The 18,280-nt window shown below is 43.6% G+C and overlaps 1 protein-coding gene across 3 annotated transcripts in view; it reads left to right on the forward strand.

Moving 5' to 3' along the window:
- The window catches only part of IDO2 (indoleamine 2,3-dioxygenase 2), a 65,966-nt gene extending 49,652 nt beyond the window's left edge, over positions 1–16,314 (forward strand). For all 3 annotated transcript variants that reach the window (XM_010820353.4, XM_010820354.4, XM_059882372.1), the window contains 3 exons: positions 5,335–5,386; positions 13,053–13,201; positions 15,582–16,314. In XM_010820353.4, coding sequence (XP_010818655.1) covers positions 5,335–5,386; positions 13,053–13,201; positions 15,582–15,937 — 557 coding nt within the window. In that variant the 3' untranslated portion in view covers positions 15,938–16,314. The remainder of the gene's footprint in view (positions 1–5,334; positions 5,387–13,052; positions 13,202–15,581) is intronic.
- Positions 16,315–18,280: the final 1,966 nt, after the last annotated feature.

Here is an 18,280-nt window from a genome sequence, read left to right on the forward strand (position 1 = left end):
AGAACTACTCCCTTCCCCCACCCCCAGCCCCCACACCTTTGCTTTTCTTCTCCAGGGATGCTTGTCTTATCTTTGACACTTTGCCTTTCATATAAATGTAGAATCAGCTTGTCAGACCCCAATTTTTAAAAAACCTGTTAAGGACTTTGATCAAATTGCATTAAACCTATATTCTATAATTTGGAGAAAAATTACATGATTTTGATATTCTCTCTGGTCCTTCTGATCAGGGCAGGTGGAGAGGTGGAGACTGAACACATGATGTCAACAGTCCCAACAATTTTGGCATCAGGAACTGGTTCATGGAAGACAATTTTTACACAGGCCGGGGAGATGCTAGCAATGAGGAGTGGCCATAAATACAGGTGAAGCTTCACTGGATCATCTGCCACTTACCTCCTACTATGGAGCCCAGTTCCTAAGAGGCCACTGACTTGCACCTGTGGCCCAGGGGTTGGGGACCCTGCATTAATGTGCTCCCCATTCATATCTTTATATTGCTGGGTATTCCTCTATTGTCACAGGGCCTAAAATTTACTCAGAGAACTCTTCTTTAGATACATTTCTTCTTCTAGATGTTGATACAGATTTTATTTCCCATCAACAAAGACATTTCTTAAACTTCTTTTAATTCTTTCAAGATATAAGAGATTTAGATATCTTCTACCTTATTCATAATTACTCTATGTTTTTGCTGCTAATGAATATTATCTTTGAATTTGATATAATATCATCCATTATATCTACTACTGTGGGCAGGAATCCCTTAGAAGAAATGGAGTGGCCATGATAGTCAACAAAAGAATCTGAAATGAAGCACTTGGATGCATCTCAAAAATGACAGAATAATCTCTATTCATTTTCAAGGCCAACCATTCATTTCAAGGCAAATCCAGTAATCCAAGTCTATGCCCTGACCAGTAATGCTGAAGATGCTGAAGTTAAATGGTTCTATGAAGACCTACAAGACCTTTTAGAACTAACACCCAAAAAAGATGTCCTTTTCATTAAAGGAGACTAGAATGCAAAAGTAGGAAGTCAAGAAACACCTGGAGTAACAGGAAATTTTGGCTTTGGAGTAGAGAATGAAGCAGGACAAAGGCTAATAGAGTTTTGCCAAGAGAACCCACTGGGCATAGCAAAGAACATGGACATCACCAGATGGCCAACTCCAAAATCAGATTGATTGTATTCTTTGCAGCCAAAGATGGAGAGTCTCTATACAGTCAGCAAAAACAAGACCAGGAGCTGACTGTGGCTCAGATCATGAACTCCTTATTGCCAAATTCAGACTTAAATTGAAGAAAGTGGAGAAAACCACTAGACCATTCAGGCGTGACCTAAATCAAATCCCTTATGACCATACAGTGCAAGTGAGAAATAGATTTAAGGGACTAGATCTGATAGACAGAGTACCTGATGATCTATGGACAGAGGTTCGTGACTTGTACGGGAGACAGGGATCAAGACCATCCTCAAGAAAAAGAAATGCAAAAAAGCAAAATGGCTGTCTGAGGAGGCCGTACAAATAGCTGTGAAAAGAAGAAAAGCAAAAAGCAAAGGAGAAAAGGAAAGATATAAGCATCTGAATGCAGAGTTCCAAAGAATAGCAAGAAGAGATAAGAAAGCCTTCCTCAATGATCAATGCAAAGAAATAAAGGAAAACAATAGAATGGGAAAGACTAGAGATCTCTTCAAGAAAATGAGAGATACCAAGGGAATATTTCATGCAAAGATGGGCTCAATAAAGGATGGAAATGGTATGGACATAACAGAAGCAGAAGATATTAAGAAGAGGTGGCAAGAATACACAGAAGAACTGTACAAAAAAATCTTCACAACCAAGATAATCATGATGGTGTGATCACTCAACTCACCTAGAACCAGACATCCTGGAATGTGAAGTCAAGTGGGCCTTAGGAAGTATCACTATGAACAAAGCTAGTGGAGGTGATGGCATTCCAGTTGAACTATTTCAAATCCTAAAAGATGATGTTGTGAAAGTGCTACACTCAATATGCCAGCAAATTTGGAAAACTCAGCAGTGGCCACAGGACTGGAAAAGGTCAGTTTTCATTCCAATCCCAAAGAAAGGCAATGCCAAAGAATGCCAAACTACCACACAATTGCACTCATTTCACACGCTAGTAAAGTAAATGCTCAAACTTCTCCAAGCCAGGCTTCAGCAATATGTGAACTGTGAACTTCCAGATATTCAAGCTGGTTTTAGAAAAGGCAGAGGAACCAGAGATCAAATTGCCAACATCTGCTGGATCATTGAAAAAGGAAGATAGTTCCAGAAAAACATCTATTTCTGCCTTCTTGACTATGCCAAAGCCTTGGACTGGGTGGATCACAGTAAACTGTGGAAAATTCTGAAAGAGATGGGAATACCAGACCACCTGACCTGCCTCTTGAGAAACCTATATGCAGGTCAGGAGGCAACAGTTAGAACTGGACATGGAACAACAGACTGGTCCCAAATAGGAAAAGGAGTATGTCAAGGCTGTATATTGTCACCCTGCTTATTTAATTTATATGCAGAGTGCATCATGAAAAACGCTGGGCTGGAAGAAGCACAAGCTGGAATCAAGATTGCTGGGAGAAATATCAATAACCTCAGATATGCAGATGATACCACCTTTATGGCAGAAAGTGAAGAGGAACTAAAAAGCCTCTTGATGAAAGTGAAAGAGGAGAGTTAAAAAGGTGGCTTAAAGCTCAACATTCAGAAAACTAAGATCATGGCATCTGGTCCCATCACTTCATGGAAAATAGATGGGGAAACAGTGGCTGACTTTATTTTGGGGGGCTCCAAAATCACTGCAGATGGGGATTGCAGCCATGAAATTAAAAGACACTTAATCCTTGGAAGGAAAGTGATGACCAACCTAGGCAGCATATTAAAAAGCAGAGACATTACTTTGTCAACAAAGGTCCATTTAGTCAATGCTTTGGTTTTTCCAGTGGTCATGTATGGATGTGAGAGTTGGACTATAAAGAAAGCTGAGCACTGAAGAATTGATGCTTTTGAAGTGTGGTGTTGGAGAAGACTCTTGAGAGTCCCTTGGACTGCAAGGAGATCCAGCCAGTCCATCATAAAGGAGATCAGCCTGAGTGTTCTTTGGAAGGACTGATGTTGAAGCTGAAACTCCAATACTTTGGCCACCTGATGCAAAGAGTTGAGTCATTTGAAAAGACCCTGATGTTGGGAAAGATTGAGGGCAGGAGGAGAAGGGGATGACAGAGGATGAGATGGTTGGATGGCATCACCGACTCAATGGACATGGGCTTGGGTGGACTCCAGGTGTTGGTGATGGACAGAGAGGCCTAGCGTGCTGCAGTCCATGGGGTCGCAAAGAGTCGGACACGACTGAGCAACTGAACTGAACTAAACTGATAGTATCTTTGGATCTCTCTTTGTTCCTAGTTTAGGATGAAATTGATATTTAATATGAAGCTTGAATCTAGCACTTTGATAACTACTCATTAATTCTAATAATGATTTGTTGACTAGGTTTTCTACATAGACATCATATTATTTGAGAATAACATTGTTTTGTTTTTTCATTTACCATCCTTATAACATTTCTTTCTTTTAATTTTTGTTCTTATTCTTCAGGCGAGGTGGTGCCTAACATAGTGTTGAATGGAAGTGCCGATACTTGGTTTTGTCTCACATTTTAAAAGACATTTTTAATATCTCACTATTAAGTATAATATGTCCTGAAGGCTTTCTCTGGATTCCTTTTATCAGTTTAAGGAGGATTTTCCTGCCTATTCCAAATTAGCTAATTTTTGTGTTTGTTTTAATCATGAATGGATTATTTATATCTTGAAAATTTTTATATTAAAATTATCTCACATTTGGGAATTGCCTAATGGTCCAGTGGCTAGGATTCTGTGCTTTCACTGCAGAGGATGTAGGTTCAATCCCTGGTCTGGGAACTAAGATTTTACAAGCTGTGGGGCATAGTGAGAAATAGAAAAACAAATTATCTCATGTTGTTGAAATACTCATTTGACTTTCCCTCCTTAAATATGACGAGATGGGTAACACATTAAACTACCTCCAGTCATTATTGCTTAAGCAAAAAGTTTTGCATAGTACTTAGCGTATCTGTGGGAACAGAGCACCGAATGGAGAAGACCCAGAAATAGGGCCCAAAGAAAAGTCCAGCACATGGCACCTTGTTGCAGATGAGCAGGGAGGCTGTGGCAGCCCTCAGAAGCCCTGGGGAGCCCTGAGGCTGATCCAAGACATGAGTTACCTGGGCCCCAGGGGCTTCAGAGAAAACAGAGATAGAGGACCAGAAACCAGGTATGACCGTGGAAAAGGTAAATTGATGATATACAGATGTCACTGATATACAGATGACCCAAACTGATGTCATTATTTGGGTCTCACCAAAAAAAAAAGTTTCCGTTTTTTTTTTTTTTTGCTCAGAAACAAAGAAACATAGACAGGAATCTGGATAACAGAAACACAGAAAGAAACGTGTCAGATCCCAGAGGGTCACAAGCATGAAGAAGAGAGAATCAAGGTCAAAAGAGGATGGACAAAAGGGACTTCCCTGGCGGTCTAGTGGTTAAGACTTCACCTCCCAGTGCCGCGGGTGTGGGTGCCCTGGTTGGGGAGCTAAGATCTCACATGTCTCTCTCGGCCAAGAAAAACCCAAAGCATAAACCAGAAGCAATATTGCAACCAATCCGCACAGACTTTAAAAATGGTCCACATAAAAATAAAATGGATAAAAAAGAAACCCGAAGGAGCTCAGTACAAATGTGAGGACATGCTTCCTTGCATACCAGTTAATGAACTAATGAAATCAGTGAGCACCACTCCCTGACTTCAGTTCAGAGCAAACTGCACAGACTAGTGAATATAGGCCGGCGAGCCCGTGTCCGGCCAGGTGCGGCAGAGCCTGGGGGGAAGCTCTCCACGCTCTGCCTGGACACCGAGGGGTCAGAGAGCAGATCCTCTCTGCTTTTCTCCTTTCCGCTTCCCACGTTCTCTCAAATATCATGTCTCTTTAAAAAGATGACACTAAATGTTTTAAAGATGGGCTTGATCTCCCTTTTTGGTTGTTGTTCAGAACAGGGAAGAACCCCAGATGGAAAAGGCCAGTTGTGCAGCTGTTTAACACTCCTGGAAGCACCAGCGAGGGGGCGACAGAAGGGGACATTCCTCCCGCTCCTGCTGCGGGGCTCCTTCCAGATTTCTCTGCAGATTAGATAGGGGAGGCGCCCGGGAGGGCTTCGGAGCCCGAGCACATGGAACCTATTTTGCTTTCGTTGCCTGTAGTAAAGTTCACATTTTGATTGCTCCTCTAGATTACGTAGATCCAGACATATTTTATGCAGTCATCCGGATCTTCCTCTCTGGGTAAGTACATTTCAGCTCTTCTCTGGCTTGAGACGTCTGTAGCCTTTCCCAGGCTTATGAGGGGAGAAACAGGCAGAAACTTCCCAGAGAAAGAAAGACACCAAATAACTCTCCATAACAAAGGAATCACCCGGGGATTCACTCTTGGATAAAAGCAATGGGGAATGGGGTGACATCTGCGTGGCAAATGACCCTGAAGGGTGACTATTTAGAGTAATTGTCCTGAGGCCATCCCTTTAGATTCAATTTGTATTCACCTTTCTTAGAAAACCACCTGGAGGGAGGAGGGAGAAAAAGCTCAGCGTGCCACCCCAAAGCTCTACTATTTATAACCCTTTTCCCTCCCCCGCTCCCCATTATCCAGGCTGGTGAAGGCAAAGGCCTCAGCTGAAAAGCTTCCTTCTAATATTCCTGAAATAGCTACCCCACGACAGTTTTTCATATTCTTGGTATTCTTCACAATTAGATACATTTCTTATTTATAATATATTAGCCATAATTTGACATATTTTAATGAGATGGCTTCCTATTCACATCAACTGAGAGAAAGGAAGATTTTAAGGGTGAAGAGTGAAAGGTGGGAGCAGTGGATGAAAGAGGTAAATGTAAGATAGTCATCACCTGGAGACCATCTTGGTAACTAGAAGGTGCCTGAAGCACTGTTGGAAGAATGTTAAGCTGTGTCTGGGGGTAGCAAGAGTCATACCTAATACCAACATCAATAGATGTACTGATTCATCAATAGCTTTAGTGAATGGAGTCACCATGTGTATTAAGCATTTTCTCTAGATTGCGTGAGTGTGTGCTGTGAGACAGTTTCGGGGAAGGCCAGCCTGGGTGTGGACCCCTCACTGTAGGGACAGAGAGTGGAAGCAAGTTTTCTAGAGAATAATTTGAGAGTAACAGGTACCTGGATTATGGGGAAAAGAGAAGGACAGGGGAAGAGCAAAGGAATGGAATTGAGAGTGTATCTCAGAATTTAGACTTTCTCTGTGTGCCCTTTACTCCTGAAACCCCCACAAAGGGATTATCCATCCTGGGAAAGTGAAAGTGTTAGTGGCTCAGTTTCCTGAGAATCTGGGGAAGATTCACTTCCAAACTCATTCAGGTGTTCAGCAGAATCAGCTCATTGTGGTTTGGGAACTGAGGTCTCTTTCTCTCCTGGCAGAGTCTGCTCTCAGCTTCTAGAAGCCTCCAGAGTCCCTTGTCACACAGCATGGTTTTATGTCTGCTCAGTCACTCAGTTGTGTCCCACTCTTTGCAACCCCACAGACTGTACCCAGGCTCCTCTGTCCATGGAATTCTCCAGGCCAGGATACTTGAGTGGGTTGCCATTTCCTTCTCCAGGGGATCATCCCAACCCAGGGATCAAACCCAGGTGTCCCATATTGCAGGCAGATTCTTTACCATCTGAGCCACTGCAGACCCTTAAACTATGTCCTTAAAGAGGTCACAGGGACAGTCATCCCTGGGTGGACTCGAACCACCAATCTTTTGGTTAACAGCTGAAGACTTTTCTTGCTCTCCATCTTTAGCATGTAGCATCACCAGGGAGGCTTCCCAGGTGGCACTTGTGGTTAAGAAGACACCTGCCAATGTAGGAAGAGACTCAGGTTTGACCTCTGGATCGGGAAGATCCCCCGGAGGAGGAAATGGCAACCCACTCCAGTATTCTGGCCTGGAAAATACTATAAGCAGAGTAGCCTGGTAGGTTAATTCTGCTGCTAAGTTGCTTCAGTAGTTTCTGACTCTGTGCAACCCCATAGACAGCAGCCCACCAGGCTCCTCCATCCCTGGGATTCTCCAGGCAAGAACACTGGAGTGGGTTGCCATTTCTTTCTCCAATGCATGAAAGTGAAAAGTGAAAGTGAAGTCGCTCAGTCGTGTCCGACTCTTAGGGACCCCATGGACTTCGCCCTACCAGGCTTCTCTGTCCATGGGATTTTCCAGGCAAGAGTACTGGAGTGGGGTGCCATTGCCTTCTCCAAAGGTTAATTCTATGAAGTTGCAAAGAGTTGGACATGACTGAGCTACTGAGCACACACACACGAAGGTTAAGACAAAGATCTGATTGTAGAATAGATTCCAGCAATAAATATTAAGCAAAACATGTAGAGAAGCTTTGGTAGGATTAGAAGGGAGAAGAAAGGACCATTAAAAAAAAAATGTGTGAAATAGCCTGGGATTTAGGAAGACCTAATTCTGGAAAATCTCTTTGTGCTTCACGTTTCCCTTTGATTATGTGTTGGTCTCCACCATTCCCTAACAAATTAACACAGTTTAGCAAGGCACCTTCCTATGGGTCACAAGGCCAGGTAGGCTCAGCTTGCTTCTCTGCTTGGGACCTCAAAAGGCTGAAGTCAGAGGGTCTGCTGGGCTTGAGCCCTGATCCTGAGAATCTGAGGAAGATTCACTTCCAAACTCATTCAAGTGTTCAGCAGAATCAGCTTATTGTGGTTTGGGAACTGAGGTCTCTTTCTTTCCTGGCAGAGTCTGCTCTCAGCTTCTAGAAGCCTCCAGAGGAGTCCCTTGTCACACACGTGTGTTTCTGTGCTTGCTCAGTCACTCAATTGTGTCCGACTCTTTGCAACCCTATGGACTGTAGCCTGCTGGGCTCTTCTGTCCACTGAATTTTCCAGGCAAGAATACTGGAGTAGATTGCCATTTCCTTCTTCAGGGGATCTTCCTGACCCAGGGATTGAACCCTCATCTCATATATCTCCTGTATCGACAGGTAGATTCTTTACCACTGCAGCTCCTGGGAAGTAGCAAAAGGCCCCTGCTATTTAGCAATTGCACTCCTGACTCGTCTCATAATTCAGACCTCTCAGAGGTCCCCTTCTGCCACCAGCCAGAGAAAACGCCCTGCTTTTAAGGTCTTGTGTGATTAATCTCCTCTAGGTAATCCAGGATAACTGCCTATATTAAAGTCACTAGTTAGTGGCCTTAATTACACCTTCAGGGTTCCTTTTGCTTGCCATATATCATATCCACAGGCATGCTGTCTTACAACATTAACAGTTCTTGGAGTTAGAATGGGAATCTTGGGGCAATGTTTTTAGAATTCCATCTCCAGTAAGTCCCCTACATATGAACGAGTCCATTCTGAGAATCCAGTCCTAAATCCAATAAAGTTTGCCTGCTTCTGCTAAGTCACTTCAGTCGTGTCCAACTCTGTGTGACCCCATGGACTGCAGCCTACCAGGCTCCTCCATCCATGGGATGTTCCAGGCAAGAGTACTGGAGTGGGGTGCCATTGCCTTCTCTAGATACACAATTAACACCATCCAGTATATGGTACCATACTGAATAGGTTTATAATACTTTTCACACAGATAATACATAACAAACACACACACAAAATTTTAAAAAATTCAATCTTTCAGTACAGTACCTTGAAAAGTACAGTAGTACAGCACAGCAGCTGGCATCCAGGGGCTGGCATCCAGTGAACAGGTAAGAAGAGTTACTGACTGGGGGAGAGGGAGGAAGGAGGGGATGGTAGAGCTGAAGGGTCATCAGCAAATAGGAAGCAGAGGGAAAGCTGCAGCGTCTTTGAAAGTTTGTAACTGCAGGGTTCCTATGTAGGGGACTTCCTATGTCGTGATTAAATGGACACCAGAGGGTAAGTTCATTTTCATTAAAATAAGTTTCTGGGTCAGTGATGCCCTTTGTCTCTGATCTACATAAATGCCTGCTTTCTGTTTCTGAGCCTCAAAATTATTCCCCACATAGTTAAATAAACCAAGTGGCCAGGAGCCATTCCTAAACATGCTGGTGGCCAAGAACATCTGGATTGTTGAACGTTCCTAGTAGACTTGTCTTGAAAAATCTAAATCTGTCCCTGTGTTCTTGATTTGTCCTATGCTTGATTTATTATTTCTGTTGACTTAAAAAAAAATTTACTTAAAAGTTTTGAGAGAGTCCATCTGTAAATGAAACAGTTTCCTTTATTTCTCATTCATGTTAAATTTCTCAGGGAAGTTATCAGTGCCTTTGGGAAAAAAAATGTCATTGCATTTCTTTCTTTTTTTCTGTTTAAACATCCCCTTCTCTGAGGTTTACTAGAAATATGCTACAAAAAGGGCTAAAAATAAACTTGCCTATAGAGACTTGAAAATAATTCCTTTTCTTCACCAAGAACAATTTGGGCCTAAGAATGCATGGGAGCAATTCTTGGGCTATTGAGAGGAACCCAGTTTTTCTTCCTCAGATTAATCTCATCATAGATGGGGAATATGGGTTTTGAAAATAGAGGCCTTCTTTTTATTTATTTTTAACTTTCACGCTGTTTTTCTTTTATCTATTATCTTCTGTTAAGCTGGCCAGGTCCTTTCAAGAAGTACACTTGGATTTACATATTCTGGGGCTTCTCTGATGGTTCATACGATAAAGAATCTGCCTGCAACGCAGGAGACCCAGGTTTGATCCCTGTGTCGGGAAGATGCCCTGGAGAAGGAAATGGCAACCCACTCCAGTATTCTTGCCTAGAGAATTCCATGGACAGAGGAGTCTGGTGGGCTGGGCTGTATAGTCCATGGGATCACAAAGAATCAAACACGACTGAATTATAATGCTATTTTTTCATCCTTTCATTGATCAAATACTTAGTGAGGGCTATGTCAATGCCAGGCATGGTTCTATTAATAGGTGCTGGGAATGAAGCAGTAGAACAAACAACCAGTTCATTCCTATGGAGCTTACATGTTAATCATAGCACATGTTTATTAATATGTGAATAATTAATGAATAAATAAATAATTATAATTTATTATAATTATAAATAAATTTATATTTGATGAATAAAATAAACATGTTTATTTTATTAATATGAATGAATGAATGAATGAATAAATATAAGGAAGGCAAGTATCATACTCTATGTGTTACAGCAATAAAAGCTATAGAAGTAGAATAAGAGCATTACAGAGTGTTAGGAGTGGTGGCCAAAGTTCTTATTTATTTATTGTGGTCTGTGAATGCCATGTTCCTAAAGGATGTTTTAGAAGATGCAGGAAAGAAGTGAGGAGTAAGCTACTCAGGTACCTGCTCCGTGCAAAAGGAGCAACGTCACAGTGACCCAGGCGTGGGAGGACTTTTGAAGGAAGAGCTGCCCTGAGCCCAGAAGTGCTCTCAAGGAGGAAAGGCAGGGAGAATGAGGAATACAAGGATGGGGGTCCAGACCATGTAGAGGTTCCTTGGTTTCCTTTCTGAGTGTGATGAACAGCGTGGGCAAGTTCTGAGAAAAGTGACATGAGCTGTCTCAAGTTTCAGGTTGTCACTCTTATCTTCTGAGTGGGGGAATAGATGGGGCCCAGGAAAGCACTTAAGAAGCTCTGACCACAAGATAGGGTGGTGGCCTGGGCTTGGATGGGGGCAGTAGAGACACTGAGAAACGGTCAGTTCTGAATAGATATGGATTGAAGGGAAGGTTGACAGGATCTGCTCTTGGATCGCACATAGAATGGAAGAGAAAGAGGTCCATCAGAGAGGACTCTAGGTTTATGGCTGGACCTGTGGAAAGGATGGAGCCGCCATTCGCTTTTCTCTGATGGTAAAGACATGGGAGGAGCCGACCTGGCAAAAGGAAGGGGGAGTGGAGAGGTCACTTAGGGGTGAAGCCCTTCCTATGGAGATGTCTAGTAGGCAGCTGAACACATGTATCTGGAATATAAGGAAGAGGCTGAGGTCCACATGCACATTTGTCAATAGTCTAGTATAGCTGGCTTTGAAATCCACGAGGTGAGATGAGATGATGTGGGAATGAGAGTAGTGAGAGGTGCATGGACTAAGTCCTGAGCGTGTCCAGCACTTAGGAGCGGTCATGAAGGGAAGGGGCTAGGGAACGAGCCCAGAGACCAAATGAGACCATCAACAGGATTACAGAGAACAATCCAAACCAATACTGCCAATGTTTGGTCCACTTATCACACAATAGCAGTCCGGGCTTCAACATTTCTGCCCCATAAAATGTTGTTTAGAAGTTTTATTGGACCAATGTCCCAAACTCTGATGAGTCATCAGAACTTTCTGGAATGCACTTGATGCTTTCAGCCGCTCTAGGTACTAGGTACAAGTCAGGAGGGACTTCACAGGTGGCTTAGTGGTAAAGAACCCACCTGCCAAGGCAGGAGACGAAGGAGATGTGGGTTCCATCCCTGGGTCAGGAAGATCCCCTGGAGGAGGAAATGGGAACCCACTCCAGTATTCTTGTCTGGAAAATCCCATAGACTGAGGAGTTGAGTAGGCTACAGTCCATGGGGTTGCAGAGTCTGACACTGAGTGACTGAGCTCATATGCACAGGTCAGGAGAACTGAGACTAAGAAGGCTTGTATAAAGTTACCAAAAAATGAAAGGAGGGAGCTGAGGTTACAATTCAGTGTGAATAGTATGATAAAATGGCTGACATTTATTGAACACAATATTTTTCAGACACTGGGCAGCTATTATTTTAATTAGTTCTCCCAACAACCCAATAAGATTGATACTAATATTATTCCAAATAAGAAACTGAGGCTTGGGAAGTGAATTAACTCAGCCAAGGCTCAGAGTTACTAAGTATCAAAGCTGAGACTCAATTCCACATCTGCCTAAGACAGAGTCCTTTCTCCTAAGAGCCACAGCAGGTTTTGATCTTAGACTCAGACCCTCCCTGGGCTCCTCCCATTCACTCCCGGCTCTTCTGTGTGTCATCTCCTTGTGTGGTGATATTTCTCCAAATGCAAAGGCCACTATGATATTCATCCAGCAAAACTGCAGAACAGCTGATGCAAAACAGCCCCCAAAGAAAATAAGCGTGTTTCCTATTCAGGGAGGTATTTGAAAAAGGTCATGGATGCCAGCTGAGCAGTCTGTCTGAGGCTTCTGTATGTGCGTGATGTGTGTGTTTCCCTTCTCTTGAGCAAAATGATTTTTAGAATTACAGGAAGGACGGCAGACATCAACGTAAGTCTGCCATCTGCTATTTAAAGCCTTAACAACAGGGTTCCCAGCAATAAGAGAAGAATATTTTGTTCTCAGCAAAACAAATTAACACGTGGGTGGGTGGGGTCTTGGGAAGTAAAACTAGAGAATTACAAATTTAGGGGTCAAGTTCTAGTTGCTGCACTAAGAATGGTGGTCCTGGAGACAGCGCCTTGAGACTGCTTCTGTATTAAATGGGTTTTAAAATGCCTGGATCTACTCCAGGAAGAATAAGTGAGAAAATGTAGGGGAATTTGATATGTAAACTATATTCTCGCCTGGAGAATTCCGTGGAAAAAGGAGCCCGGCAGGCTACAGGCCATGGGGTCACAGAGTTGGACATGACTGAGTGACTAACACACACACACACACACACACACACACACAGCATATTCTTGGGGTTGCTGATTCTGTCTCATTGTGGAGTTACTCACATACACGCCAAGAATGTTCAAGACCCCCTAAAATATCAGAAATGAGTAAAATGAGTAAATGAGTAAATGAAATGAGTAAAATGGTTGGGGGACTCAGAAAAAGGGAGACTCAGACAAAAAAGATGAAGACGTGGAATCAGGGTGAAAGAAGAGGAGAGAAAAGAAGATAGGAAAGGGTGTTCCCTTTCTTGCTTGATCTGTATCCTGATCAGAAACGACACTCTTAAATCCTAGTATGCACTTCCATCTGACTTTTGTTCTTACCTAGATGGAAGGATAACCCAGCACTGCCTGCGGGCTTGGTATACGAAGGTGTCTCCAAAGAGCCCCTGAGTTACTCTGGAGGAAGCGCTGCTCAGAGCACAATACTGCATGCCTTTGATGAGTTCTTGGGCGTCCGTCACAGCAAGGAGAGTGGTAAATCAGTCATTTTTCTTTTTTCTTGTTTTTTTCCTTATCAGAGAGGAAGAGCAGAGCTGTTTTCACCAGTTGGTAAGTCCAACTATAAGTCAGAAAGTCTGCACTCCTCCCGATTAACCAGGAGACTGTGTGCCTGCCATCTGTGATTGTATCCAGCCAATTCGTATCAGAGCTCAACTGAATGTTGGGTTTTACTTCCAAACTTTAAAACACTGCTGAATTTCCAGCAGTCCCCTGTAACTTTATTTGGATCCTTAGATTTGGAGAAGGCAATGGCACCTCACTGCAGTACTCTTGCCTGGAAAATCCCATGGGCAGAGGAGCCTGGTAGGCTGCAGGCCATGGGGTCATGAAGAGTCGGACACGATTGAGTGAATTCACTTTCACTTTTCACTTTCATGCATTGGAGAAGGAAGTGGCAACCCACTCCAGTGTTCTTGCCTGGAGAATCCCAGGGATGGGGGAGCCTGGAGGGCTGCCGTCTATGGGGTCACACAGAGTCGGACACGAGTGAAGCGACTTAGCAGCAGCAGCAGCAGCAGGCAGTAGATTGCTTTTTCTAGAGTGGGGGAGTGGTCTGGAGACTGAGGCCCAGACCCTGTGTTGACAGGTCAGGATGTAGCTGCTGATAGATGTGGGTTCCTCCACTGAAGCCTGTCCCCATAAAAATAGTGCAGCCTCAACCCACACCCCTCTAGACCCGAACAGGGTTCTGCCATCTTGCAAGCTTGAAAGGGTGCCTTTCCTTACCTGCCATCATCAAGCCAAATGCTCAACAGCTGCAAAAAGACATTTCCTAGTGCAAAGTTTCTAAGCTGGAATAAAAAAAAAGAAAAAGAAAAAAACCGACTAGAATTTGGTCATAGAATCTAGAAAGAAAGAAAGTGAAGTCGCTCAGTCGTGTCCGACTCTTTGTGACCCCATGGACTGTAGCCTACCAGGTTCCACTATCCGTGGGATTTTCCAGGCAAGAATACTGGAGTGGGTTGCCATTTCCTTCTCCAGGAAATCTTCCCACCCAGGGATTGAACCCGGGTCTCCCACATGGTAGGCACTGTAGGCAGACGGTTTACCGTCTGAGCCACCAGGGAAGAATCTAGTCTCACCCACAAAAGGCAGTTCTCTAGAACTATGATCAATTTTCATGGGCTTTTTTATTTTTTTTCTGGGGGGGCGGGTGGGGGAAGTATAATGCTTTACAATACTGTGTTAGTTTCTGCTGTACAATGAAGTGAATCTGCCACATACACACATATATCCACTTCCTCTTGGACTTCCCTCCCATTCGCTGCCCCATCCCACTTCTAGGTCATCACAGAGCACCGAGCTGAGCTCCCTGTGCTCTACAGCAGGTTCCCACTAGCTATCTATTCTGTACACAGTAATCTACATGCGTCAGTCCTTCTCTCCCAACTTGTCCACATGTCGGTGTCTCTACTCTTGCCCTGAAAACAGGCTCATCTGTACCATTTTTCTAGATTCCATATGTATGTGTTAATATATGATATTTTTTTGTCATTCTGACTTATTTCACTCTGTGTGACAGACTCAGAGCCCATCCACATCTCTGCAAATGATCTAATACTCTTCTTTTTCATAACTTAATAATATTCCATGGGCTTCTGATTTGATGATGTTAATGATGTACCATGATTAATATTAATCCCATAATGAATTTCCTATAGATGATCTCTCTTCTATCTATATTTCCCATACTTATCTATTGACCCGATTTTTAAACAATTTGACTTTGAGGCTATTACTAAAACAATTATTCATTCTTTATCTTCTTGCCCTCAGAAACTTATATCACTTTCCTCTTCCTTAGCACTCCCTCTAAAATGAAGCACTTGAGAGACAAAATTCAGCAGAATATTTAGCTCCTCCATTTAAGGGTCCATGCCTTACCTTTGTGGATCCACCTTGTGTGACGAGGGAGATATTTCAGCCCACATTTCAGAGATGATAACTATTTATACATTGGCTGGTAGAGCTGGTTCCAGGTTAGTTATCTGAAATGGGGCTTGCTTCTTTTCCCTTCCTCATTTCCAATCAACATTTGGAGGCTTTGGGAATTCCCTGGTAATTAAGACCCTGTGCTTCCAATACGTGGGTGGAGCTTCAGTCTCTGGCCAGGGAACTAAGTTCCCACATGCTAAGTGAGGGAGCAAAAATATTAAAAATAAATAAATAAATAATTAAAAAAGAGAAAAGGCTTTGGAGGATGTGATGTCTGTAAGCACAAGAGCCAGCCAAGTTGCCTGGATACGTTAGGATGAGTAATGAGGATCAGGGCGGCATGATGTCTTGACAAGTAGACTGGTTTGCTTATCTTTCCACAGGGAGTTACAGCCTTGTCCTGCGATCTTTCTTTCAGCTGATTTTCTGCACAGGATGAGGGATTACATGCCTCCTTCCCACAGGGCCTTCCTAGAAGAAATTTGCGTGGCTCCTTCCCTGAGGACCCACGTCATGTCCTCTGGGAACGGCCGGCTTCTGACGGCCTATAACCAGTGTGTGGAGAGCCTGGCAGCCCTGCGCACCTACCACCTGGCCCTGGTGACCAAGTACCTCATCACAGCTGCATCCAGAGCAAAGGCCCAGAGGACGAGCCACCTCCCAAGGCCCCCTCAGGCCCTAGAGGAGAGGGGCACCGGGGGAACGGCCGTCGTGAGCTTCCTGAAGAGTGTCAGGGACAAGACGCTGGAGACACGGCTCCACCCAAGCGGCTGAGGGACCGCCCTCTCACCGGCAGCGCAAACCCAGCAACCGCAGGGGTCTGTCCTTGTTCTCCTCTCGCTGGACAGTGGGCAGACCTGCAGAATGGGACTATTCTGTCTGGAATAATCTGAAAGGGACCTCAGTGCCATTCGCGTCCTTGCTCCCCAGAACACCACCTTTTCTTTTACTGAGAGCTATTCACAGAAGAGAGTTTTCATGGCCTGAAACTCATTATTCCCTCTCTAGTTACTGTTTTATAGCAAACAGCTCTGGATTACCCCTTTAGAACCACCCCCGCCCCCGGGAGCAAGTGTACCCCTACTCTGTGTGTCAAACTATAGAAACCCAATCTACATTTCACTAATCAAATAAAATTGCTTATGCACGGATCACCTTGCTGATTTCTCAAAAAACAAAAACAAAACTTTCCTGCATCCATTCATTTACTCACCAACTTACTAAGTTCTTACTGAGTCCTGGCTTAGGGGTCGTGCTGTGCTGTGCTTAGTTGTTCAGTCATGTCTGACTCTTTGCAAGGCTATGGACTGTAGCCCCCCAGGATCCTCTGTCCATAGGCATTTTCCAGGCAAGAATACTAGAGTGGGTTGCCATGCCCTACTCCAGGGGATCTTCCCAACCAGGGATTGAACCCAGGTCTCTTGCATTATGAGCAGATTCTTTAACATCTGAGCCATCAGGAAAGCCCATTAATACTTCAGTGGGTAGCCATCCCCTTCTCCAGGGGATCTTCCCAACCCAGGAATCAAACCGGGGTCTCCTGAATTGCAGGCAGATTCTTTACCAGCTGAGCTACCAGGGAAGTCTGGCTTAGCGATTACAGCAGGGCTTTTTCAGGCCCCAGGCTATCACTCTCTCCCTGCATGTGCAGAATTTGGGGGCAGAAAATTGGAAATGCTCCAGGGGATATGAGAAGGGAAGAGAAAGTGGAAGACAAGACTGAAATCACCAGCATGGAAACGGGTAGTTAATGTTATAGGAACAGATGAGGCGTAGCCACACGCTTCAGAAGTTTGTACTTTCTAGTTCGGTTTCTTTCTTTATTTTTAAAAGAATGATTCTTTCTTCTTATGCTGAAAGTTTGTATTTGTAAAGTGAATGAATTGATCCTTATGGACTCTCCTCAAAGCCCAAGACCCTTAATAAGAAACCAGTACAATCTTTGGGGTGCCAGGAAGTCCCTACATCATCCAAGGACTTGGTCTTGCCAAAAAAAAAAGGAAAGTGTGGATGATGAAGCCAAGAGCATGTGGTCTGAGTGGACCAAGGAAAACTCTGATGGTGTCCTCTCTGTCTACAGCTTAGGTCAGAGTCTCGGCTCAGAAGACAGAGGCTGTCATCACTCATAAAGCCTTTTCTCTCCATATACCGTCCTTGTGCTTGACAAGTGGATTGTAAAACTTATGGAATTGTACTTGGATATATTTATTTCTCTTTGATCTGCTCTCCTAACTGCTCTAGCTTGGTATCAATAAACCCAGACTGCTTGTACGCTGGGTCCAAGGAGGCGGATCAAGTAGGAACACCATCGCCCATTGTTGCTGTCATTCTTGTTCAAAAAGAAAGTAACATTTAAAATATGTCTGAATTCTGTCTTTGAATTCTGACTTCTCCATTTTTAAAATTTGGTTTGCTTAATTGATGTAGAGTTGATTTACAATATTGTGTTAGTCTCAGGTGTACAGCAATGTGATTCTGTTATACATATATCTATGGGTGAATATAGATACATTGACCAAATTTAGAATATCCTTCATTCTCAGCTTCCTGTTTTTTTTTTTAATGCACTTTCTTTCCTTAAAAAATTTATTTGTTTATTTTAATTGGAGGATAATTGCTTTCCAATATTGTGATGGCTTTTGCCATACATCAGCATGAATCAGCCATAGGCAGACATGTGTCCCCCCATCCTGAAGCCCCCCTCCACCCCCCTCCCCACCCCATCCCTCTAGGTTGTCACAGAGCACTGGCCTTGGGTTCCCTGCATCACACATCAAACTCCCACTGGCTATCTATTTTACATATGGCAATTATACATTTCAGTGCTTTTCTCTCAAATCATCCCACCCTCTCCTTCTCCCACTGAGTCCAAAAGTCTGTTCTTTAAGTCCGTGTCTCCTTTGCTGCCCTGCATATAGGATCATTGGTACCATCTTTCTAGATTTCATATATATGCATTAATATACGATATTTGTCTTTCTTTCTCACTTACCTCCTTCTGTATAATAGGCTTTAGTTTCATCCACCTCATTAGAACTGACTCAAAGGCATTTCTTTTTATAGCTGAGTAATAGTCCGCTGTGTATAAGCACCACAACTTCCTTATCCATTCATCTG

This window comes from Bos taurus, chromosome 27 (assembly GCF_002263795.3).
Source record: "Bos taurus isolate L1 Dominette 01449 registration number 42190680 breed Hereford chromosome 27, ARS-UCD2.0, whole genome shotgun sequence".
In the NCBI taxonomy this organism is placed as follows: Eukaryota; Metazoa; Chordata; class Mammalia; order Artiodactyla; family Bovidae; genus Bos; species Bos taurus.